We start from the raw sequence: 10,225 nt of genomic DNA, 5'->3' as shown, positions 1-10,225 counted from the left end.
GAAAAACACACACACACACACACACACACACACACACACACACACACACACACACACACACACACACACACACACAGACAGACAGACAAAAAGGTGGTGGATCATTTAAGCAGTGATTTACAGAGCTCTCTGACTATCATTGTGCCACTCTTCCTCTAACCTCCTTGGTCTCCTCTCTCCAGAGCTCCTAAAAACAGCCTGATCTCCTCTGTTAAACAATAGAGCACGTCATCCTCACCCTATGTTTGCCTCCACAGGAGTGTGACCTTACATCTTAGTGTACCCGTACAGCTGTGAGTGACCATTTGAGTCAAATTCATTTGAGCGCACATGGGTGTTCACTAACAAAACACACACACTTTTCCATCAAACAGTGGTCAACGTGACCATGATGAAATACTCTGAAGTGAGTTGTAGGGTGGTTTTTAGTGTGACGTTTTAAACTTGAATCCTGTATGTAAATCTATACACAGCAGAAGCAAGTTCCTGTTTAGTCTGTGAAAACTAAGTAAACAGATAAAATAATATATTCAATCACGTTCCGCTTGCTCACTGATTTTGTCCATCCCAGATCTCATTTACGGTCAAAAATAGCAGCGTGTCTCAGTCCTCCTGCATTTGTGTGTGCTCAGACGGTCAAGAATATGTGAATTTCCACCAGAAGTCGTGGGTGCTACAACCCTATCATCTGAAGGTGTTAATCTAGCAACTGGTTCCTCAACTGCTTCCGTAGCATGCATTGAATGAAGGTTATGAAGTGGTTTAAAAATGTAAAAATAATTTTCTGTGATTGCCCAGACTGTATTTTTGAAGCATGACCTTTATTAGAGTTTCCACATCCCTTCAGTGTGACATTTCTGAGTACCATCATCTAACACACAGGGTACGCTATCTGTCTTGCTAGGCTTACTTTGTATTGCCTTGTGTTGAAGGGATTTTATGGTTGGTTGTACATGTGTTTATGTCAAGGTGAGAATGTTTGTGTTCGTGCACTTTGTCTGAGCAAGTGAGCATGCCCTGAGGAAAGGTGTATGGAAGGAACAGGCCCGACTGGTTTCGTTTAGGCCTAATCTTGATGGAACATTGCCTGTGAGAATCTGTGGGGAGATTTACTAATGCAATCTCATGTTAGGTTTTTTTTTTTTCTTCTAATGGTAGGTTCCAAATTGTAAAGGAGCAATTTTTATTTTTTTTTTACCTCAGACACTGTGTGTATGTATTGTTTCCGTCTAGATGTGCTTTCTCACATGTCACCTGTCAGTATCTTGTCAGCTGAAGTTGTGAAGAAACGTGAGAATCCTAAAAAGTTAAATCACCTCTGCAAACCACAAACTGCACATCTCAACATTATCTGATCCCATATCAGTCATTCACAGATCTCTAATCAAAATCTGTTTCCTTTTTGATTTTCTTGCAAACATTTTTTACAATGCCCTTAGCAGACAGATGACTCATTTGAACCAACCATAAGATAAAGCTGCTATCAGTTCTTCGTTTGTCTGTCTGTTACAACAATGTAATCGTGGATTATTTTGAGAAAGCAGGTTATCGGAACGTGTCATTTCTTAGTGCTTACTCAAGGTCCCGCCGTGGATAAGAACTTCATGGGGCGTGTTTGAGTGTGCGAACGGAGCTAAGGCAATATTCCCCTTTAGGCATTTACTTAAGGTTCATCCAGAAGATAAGCAGATCATTGGTCTCTCGTACTCGTCTGACATGTTGGAGCCTGAATGTGTTTTGAATGGTTTCATTGCCCTCAAGAGACAGATTGAACTGAAACATAGCTTGTAAATGCTGGTGAAATGTTTCCTAAATGGTTTGACAAAGCGAGAAAGTAAAAAAAAAAAATCCAAATTATTGTCTGGAATCTTTGACTTGTATGAAATTTAAATGACTCCTTAAATGATTCTTTTGTATTTCATTTACACAGGTAATGCTGGAATGCTGTGTTGGAGCCAGACAGAGTTTGAAACTCTTGTTGGATCATGATGCTTTGGTAATATTCAGTTACATTTCTGGCCTGTCACGAGGGTCTCAGTGTTCTCACTCTGACGTTGTCACTTTCACCAACACATTCTCACACAAATAGACCAAGTTTCCAACCACCCACCATCTAGAGTTTGCCCTTTTTGACCACATCGACCTGTTTCTTTCCCATGTTATAGTATATTCTGATTTAATGGAGGTCACGAAAGCTGTGTGATCATGTAATGTCCACTGTCCAATAGTTTTCACCACTCATTTGTATCTCATCGCCAATTGGTTTTTGTCACTCATGTTGTCTCACATCACCAACACCAACTGAAGTTGAAATATATCAGACTGTTTTTCAATTTCAGTCATTATGGATGACCAGTTACAATCTAATATCTGCATCCAGTTTTAATCTAGTTGCAAGAACGTTGCTTTCAATATCAGCAAAGACAATGACTGAATGTGTGGGTTCTCAGAGTCAGAAGTCATGAAAAACAATCAAGGCCTGGTGTTGCTTGACAATCATTGGTTAATTTAAGTCTAAACTGGTTTGAGAACTTGTGAAGTAGGAAGGAAGTGAAGAAAAGGTGGTTTGGAGCTTCAGAGACATTGTACGTCAGTACTCTCACACCCGTAAAATGTCAAAAGCAACATCAAACAGTTTGAGATATGCTTCCCCCTCACTGTAAAGTTATGCTTTTGAAGGTGTTAAGATATGCAGTTTTGCGCACACATGCAAAAAAAAGCAAACAGTTTAAAATAAAACTTAAAAACCCACTTATTGCTGCTTTTTTGGTCATAACTTCACATATCAGACTCAGCATTTGTCCTCTAGCATCACATCAGATGTCTTTTTAGTCCTGCAGTGAAAGCTGCAGTATTTTCATAGCAGAAAGTGCAGTTTCTCTGTTGCCTTAATCTCATCCAGAAGCTTCCAAAGTCCTACTCTAAGGTCCAACCCAAACAGTAAGCACGGTACAGATCAGAGATGTGACAGTGTTAAGTAGCTCAGTTTCAGTCTCCTCTATGCTTCATTGTGCTGTTTCAGCAGCCAGAGAAATGCTGCAAATAGAACCTAGTGGCTGGGTGCAGTCACAAGTCACAACCACACTTTCCTTTGCACCTGGTTCCACTACCAGCTCACCTTCATGCTGAAACTTTTCCAAACCGCACATTTTTTTTTATAGATCTTTTCTACTTAACATCTTTTTCTGTCATACTCTTCTGCTCTTCGTGTAGGTCAATAGTTGCTCTGCAGAGGTAAAAAGCAACCATGTGATGTACTATGGAAACAGCCAGGGGGGCAAGGTTAATATTCATGACCAGAGGATTGTATAACTACAACTTTAGAATAAGTGTTCATGGGAGAAGTTTCTGGTTTTGGGTGTGAGAAGTTCTCAATCAACTTCACATGTATTCACATGTATATGTGTACAGTTTAAAGAAAATGGGAAGAGGGGTTTTGGGGTGAGTTTAAACATTCTATCATGATTATAGAGGTTTGCCTGAAGTTGCCAGGGTGCTCTGAGTAGTTTTAGCACATTGCTATGATATTCACTGTCTTAAGGTGTTTTTGTTGTAACCTGAAACCAGTTGCATGCCTTCAGGGCCATGGAAAACTTGTCTATGACACAACCAACTTTTTTTTTTTTTTTTAGTTGTACAATAACATTATCGATGATAAAATTTAGGCATATGTGTCCTCATTGTTTTGGTAAAATATCTCAATGTAATAATGAACAGTAGATCAGCAAGTAAAACTATTCACATGGAACTCCTTACTTCATAGAAATCAAGTTACTCTTCAATCTGAAGTTATCACTGTCCCTGGCCTTCCACTTGCTCTACATATACACACACACACACATGCACACAAACACATGCTCATCTGTGGCTAGTGATACAGAAAAGGGCAGAATTGGCACATTTTTGTCTGTTTGCACTGCTCAAACATCAAGCAATCCATTCCAGGACTTCCTGATAGAGGAATTACAAAGCCTGGTAGTGTTTCTCAACACAGATACACAGACTCAGGTTGAACGGCAACAGCTTTCTACAGAAGCCACACATGAAGTTTTCCGAGCCGTACCCTCTTTCTTTCTCTCTCTCTCCAGCCGCACTGCAAGTGAAAAAGAGACCTGCTTCCTGTTTATGATGAGAACACATAGAGTACCTATATGTTTACAGGCACATTTTAAAAGTGTTGCAGGATGTGGCCTCGCTCACGAGAGTGGAGATTGTGAGTGCAGTGGGGGAAAGATGGTGAGGTTATATAGGTACACCTGACAGAAAATACCAAGCAACTGGTGCAAGTCTTTCCATCACCTGCACAATGGAAATAGCAAAAAAGGAACATATTTGAGTGTTGTTTTGTTGACTCGGTAGACTTAGGTGCCAACAAGTTGAACATATATTGTATTGAGCTCTGCCTCACTGGTAGATATGGTCAGTATTTATGCACTGTACAAGGCTCCAGAAAGTATTTGGACATATAAGACACACTTGCATTAGATAAGAAAGTAACCAAGTGCATTAAAATGTCATTGCATTAAACAAGAAAGTAACCACGTGGCATTTATAAACAAATTATGCTATTTTTAGTAGGTGAAACCAGTTCACACAGGTGTCCTAGCAAAATAACCACAGATGTAGTTCATTATGCGGTTTGACAATCAGATATTACCACCTCTGAAATCCTGAAAAAAAAGAAGTTTAGGATCGCTTCAGATAAAGAAATAATAGACTAGCGATCTAATGTCACATCAACTGTACGTGTTTGAAGGGTTTTTTTCAGTTAACTTAACCTGTTTGAGGACAAAGTTACATAACGGCCAGACTCTAACAGTTGCCCTGATGTAACGTGTCACGCCTTGACTTCTGAGATCTTTCCTCCTCTAGCCTAATTCATCACCATTTCAGCAGAAACCAGAGCAGATTTCCAATTAGGAACTGTGTAATAAAAAAGACCCATGGAGTCTGACCACAGTAGGCGCGTTTCCATTACAGATTTGTGCAAAACGTTGGCGATATAATTTCAATTTGCGCAATTTGAAGGGTAATGGAAACGCGCCTAGTCAGGTCAGTACCCCCATCAATCCTTCTCTAGATGACTTTATTCCTAGGAACTCCCTCAGTCGACCATGGGTCAAAATGTTTGATAATATGCAGAATATATTTTTGTCCCTCCTATATCACAGATGCCAGATCCACAGAGATTAGTAAAACCATAATGATCCAGAATTGGGGTTCTGTGAAATTTGCTGTCCTAACCAAATATGAAGTTTGTGTTCTCTCGTCCTCAGTGGTCAGTCGCAAGTATAATTCAGTCAAACCATTCTCAAGACGTTTAAGTAGCATGTGCAGCCAAAACCATCTACCCTGCCTTAATGTAATATATATACACACACACACACCACTATTACAGTTATTGAACTTTCAGTTTTAATTGCATTTGACAGCTGGACGTGTATTCTTTTCCTTGCTTCAAGTCATCCATCTCCTTGCATCCACCACAAGATTAATACTGCATAAAAATGATACTCCAGATCATTTATTTTCTGAAAAATATGGGGTTTTATTGGTTTTAACTGCAATCAGTCATTACAAAAGAGAGATCAATCTTATATAAACTCATGAAAATTACTGTAGTGAACAACAATAGCTGTTTATATGAAAACAAAATACATTCAACTCTTCAGATACTTTCTTTGTGTCTATACTGTTAACCAGCTTGGACAATCATTGCTTAAACCACTGAGGATACAAGCAGTAAGTCATAAAAAAAGCATCCCAGCTTTATTTAAGGCAAAGAACGCTTGCTCATGGAATGTGTAAAAGAGGCACTTTACATATAGGCCGAAAGCTCCAAATGTCCAAAGACAACAGAACTTCAACCCATTAGGTCACAATTATTGCCTGCCTTTCATCATGTCCACCACCATAAACCAAATAAACTGCTTTAACACTGGATGTTTATTAACATCATTAAACCGTTGTAACGAACATTTTGAAAAACAAAACAAAAAGCACTTCATGGTGGTATTTAAAATGTGTTGCATGTGTTTTAAGGCCACTAAACTTACGCATCTTAGATCAACTTTTTTTTTTATCTAAAAAATCAAATCTATCACCAGGCTCAGACATTCAGTAAACTGGATTGGTAATCCAAGTTTGTTTTTCACAACAAAAATTCACCATTTGATGATTAAAAAAAACCCAGATTTTTCACTGCCATATAAATTGCTACAAGTGGGGCCTAAGCTCACCTCAGAAAAAAAAAAACCTTAAAGTGTGGGAAATATTTTTTTCTTTCATTTTTAAAAATAACTGTTGATGCTCCTGTGAGTTTATCATCTAGGAATGATTGTATGGTAGTACTGATTTTGCAGTCAAATATTTGGGAAAAGGGAATGACAATAAATAAATCAAAATGCAGAGGATTTTTTTTGTTTTTGCTTTTTTTTTTGCTTTAAATTAAGTTTCATTTAAGTGTAGTTGCCAACAAAAGTCATTGTAGTACAATATATTAAACTGTGAAAAAAGAAAGCTGACAAGTCTTCACAATCTTAAGATGAATACAGAAGATCATAATTTAACATAAAAGAAAATATATTCTATTGTTTCATTATCAAGATAAATACAAACAAAATTAACAAAAAAATGCATATGATTAGTTATGAAAGAGTGTCCTTGAGAAGAGTGGTAATTTGTGAGGAGGGCTGGGCGCAGATCTCTCCCATAACCGTGCCACCGGCTCCACTACACTTGACTGCAGCTGTGGCACCTGGCACAACGGTCTCATACCTCTCACGATTAGCATTTCGCTAATCCACTTCCTACTCTGCGTGTTTGGCACAGTCACACCAAGAACATAGCAGGGGCTCTGCAAGATGAGGCCCGGAAAACAGAAGAACCTTGAGGCCAGGAGAGTTTTAGCTTGTTCTGGTTAAAAAGAGTATTCAAAAAGAGAAAGATCCCTTAATTCACTGCATCGGTTTCAGAGCAGAGGTGATACAAGGAGGGAAGTCTACGGCTTCTAGGGTGCCAAAGAAATGGCGAGAGGTAGAGGGAGTGCTAGCATCTCATCCTCTCTGCCCAAGACTGCTGCATGCAGTGGAAAGGGGGATGGGGTCTGGCTCTGTGTGCTTTAGTCATCGGAGATGGAAAGCCTGCTGAAGATGGGCAGTCGGCGGGTGGTGTCAAGGACAGGAGACTCGGAGCCGCTCAGACTTCCGCTCGAGCTGCTCTGGTAGCCCTCTTGGTCAGAAAGCGAGTCTGGCTGACTGGATGGAGACTCGTAGAGTTGGGGAGACTCTGACATGGCCCTGAAGTAGTAAGGGGCTGTCGGGGAAGATGGCGCCTGGGTGCAAGGGTCAGAGCAGGATAAAGGTGCGTTGCCCAGGCTGGGGCTGAAGAGGTTGGCCAGCTCCTGGCTGGAATACGTAAAGGGGTTGCTGCTAGGCCACTCGGGCAGATCGTCTGGGGAAAATATAGGTGGAGGGGTGACGGAGGTGGGGCTGTCCCTCAAGCCTCCAGCGCTGGGGAACCCGGCAAAGCTGTAGCTGTGTTGAAGCCGCGGCCTCTCCATCTTATTGGAGGCCGAAAGCGGGGACGGGGTTGGTGGAGGTCCACGGCGCTCTTCCGCATTGTGGATGAAGTGGCAGCGTGGGCCGTAGGGGCAGAAGCCGATGGTGTGGAATGTGCGGCACAGCTCTGTCTTGTATTTAGGATGGCGGCTTAGGCTGCGCAACTCATGAATGCCATGGGCAAACTGGCACTTGTCACCATACTTGCAAGCGCCATTCTCCTCGAATGGCCTGCATAACTCTGTCTTGTAGCGGCTCGAGTTGACCTGGCTGTTGGGGCCTCCAGGGCCCAAACACTTCTGTAGCAGGCGATCCCCCGTCTCCGAGAAAGAGCGGTCTCGAAATCGGTTCTCTTTGTTGCTGCTGCCAGTGGTTCCCATCCCTGAGCCGAGCAGGGATGGATCTGCCTTAACAATGTTCAAGAACTGGTTTTGGTTGAGTTTGGTGCTAGCCGAAGTGACAGAGTGCCGGCACTGATAAACCCCAATAGTTGAGGGTGTCCCCACAGCCTTCCTGTCCAGCAGGCACCCAGTGGGGTTGGAGATGGACAGACTTGCCCCCGTGCAAGGGACAGAGACAGGGTGTGGAGTACTGAGGATGTTATTATTGTAGTTCAGCATTTTGTTCTACAAAAGAAAAGACAAAAAAAAAGAACAATGACGACATAGAATTCAGTTGTTGAAAGCCACAAAGTGGTTGGCATGTCTTAACTGTTTTGCACTGGCTTCATGTTAAACCAATGAGTAAATACAGGCCTAAACAACTGTCAGTTTGGCTTGATGCCCACTAATGGAACGCTTGACTGCTTTAGAAAAGCAAAGACTGCTGCGCGTGTCTGATCTGAGTAATAACCTAACTCCTACTGTATCAGACGTGAGACTAGGTCCGCCTGCAAACCTGTGGACATTGATAACCACGTCTGACAACATTAACAAGTTCAGAAGCAGCATTATCAAACTAGATCATGCTGCTTAAACTTTTTCATGAGGAAATATATTGCTGTACTACACAGAATAAAGTAATATAACTAAAAACAGACATAACTGATTCTTAAACAGCTGGATGAAGATAAACACTCAAATCTAAATGGTAATCCACACAGCACAGAAAAACACATTCACTCCACTGACAAATGATGTCTGACAACAGTTATGGGTTATGACTCGTATATCTAAGAACCAGCTTGACTTACTGGTTTTCTAAGTCACTCCTCTCAGTCAGTTTAATTAAATGAAATCACGGGACAGCCCTGACAGATTCATACACCACTCAAGTTTACACCCAGACAGGTCAATAAAATATATGTATTTATTTCATTGAGCAGGTTGTGAAACCGGTTGCTCCAATCTTCAGTTCATAGAGTTTAAAAAGTTAGCAACGTGACACATACATGGGTAGTTGATATGAAATACTTGTATGCATGTAGTCTCTTAATTAAAATGAAGTTAGCTTATTGAAAATGTGTACTTTAATTCGTTTAATCACACTACATTATTTTGAATTAAGGATTGGAGAGTGATTAAGATTGTGATTAAATTCAAATTAATTGCAAGCAGCCAGAGGATCCAAGATATACACTTTCACTTAAACATTCATATAACTTTTAACTTAAAATCTTTATTAAAAATGTTCATGAACACATTATGCGTCAACTACCGTACATACGTTGTGAAATCACAGCCATGGATTCTCCAGAACAAGCCAAGAAGGGAACTTTACTGGCTGCAAGCGTCTAGTACTACTTTATTGCTATATTAGAACGTTAAAGATGACTCGAGAGTGGTAAAAGCAGTAGTAATTTAGTTACTGTTGTTTGGTGTTACTTAATACAGCTAAAAATCGCCCATTCAAACTTAGAAGGAAAGTGTAATCGTCCACATTCCACAACACAAACAGATCAAGCTAAAACTTTTTTCCTTACCTTGTTGTAGATCACTTCGCTAAAGTCGAAGAAAGGCGACACCACGGCTGTGGTCATCTTCCGATCGAGGATAAATCAAACACAGCGAGAAGAATCGGATACTTTAAATTGTAACAAGCTAGGTTCTAGTTGTGTAAACTTGTGCTGCCCTATAAGAAACCCCCTCGGTCTGCATTTCCTTTTAACCCAAATGCAGGAGGGGCCACGAGCCGTCGCTTCATATGGGCGTTTCTCTCTGGCTCTTTTTTCAAGTTTTGAAGTTTTTACTTCTCTCTCGCTCAGAAGTGCAACGCAGTTTTAAAAGTTTTCTAGAGCTCTCGTGCACGCTCATAAGCAAATCAGCGACCTTGTGTTCAGCTGTTTGTTTCGGAGACTGAAACCATATTGTTAGACGTGTTTATTTATATTTTGTAACTAATAAAAACGCTCTGTAACTTTTTGTTTTTTTTACTTGTTATAGCCTAATATGCAAATATCTGCTGCGAATTATTTCGGATATCAACAACTTATCACTTAAATGACATGTAAAACGAATGTTGTACTTCACTGTGCGAATTGAATTGCGCATTCATTTTATGTTATTCCCTTTACCAACACCCTTATTTCATTGTAAGTATTTTAATTTTTGTTGTTTCATCTGAAGTACATTGGATAGTGTTGGAAGGTGTTTATTTTTCTCTCAATTTTACAGATCCACAGATCCTCACAGCTTATTTTGTTAAATCAGGAGGGTGCTGGTATGTTA

The 10,225-nt window shown here is 40.4% G+C and overlaps 1 protein-coding gene across 2 annotated transcripts; it reads right to left on the bottom strand.

Moving 5' to 3' along the window:
* Nucleotides 1-6,649: 6,649 nt before the first annotated feature.
* LOC107666263 (zinc finger protein 36, C3H1 type-like 1) lies at nt 6,650-9,654 on the bottom strand. 2 transcript variants are annotated; one of them, XM_016457487.1, is made up of 2 exons: nt 9,481-9,654; nt 6,650-8,185 (listed from the first exon to the last, which is right to left on the bottom strand). In XM_016457487.1, exons 1-2 carry the CDS (start codon nt 9,535-9,537, stop codon nt 7,121-7,123), a joined length of 1,122 nt encoding a protein of 373 aa, XP_016312973.1. In that variant the 5' UTR covers nt 9,538-9,654; the 3' UTR covers nt 6,650-7,120. The 2 variants fall into 2 exon arrangements, with proteins under 2 accessions (XP_016312973.1, XP_016312974.1); XM_016457488.1 differs by having other exon boundaries at nt 6,650-8,186; nt 9,485-9,654.
* Between the last annotated feature and the right edge of the window lie 571 nt (nt 9,655-10,225).

Source organism: Sinocyclocheilus anshuiensis, unplaced genomic scaffold, assembly GCF_001515605.1.
Source record: "Sinocyclocheilus anshuiensis isolate Anshui unplaced genomic scaffold, SAMN03320099.WGS_v1.1 scaffold936, whole genome shotgun sequence".
Classification (NCBI taxonomy): domain Eukaryota; kingdom Metazoa; phylum Chordata; class Actinopteri; order Cypriniformes; family Cyprinidae; genus Sinocyclocheilus; species Sinocyclocheilus anshuiensis.
The sequence above is the reverse complement of the archived record's forward strand: the minus strand, read 5'-3'. Positions and strand labels throughout refer to the sequence as shown.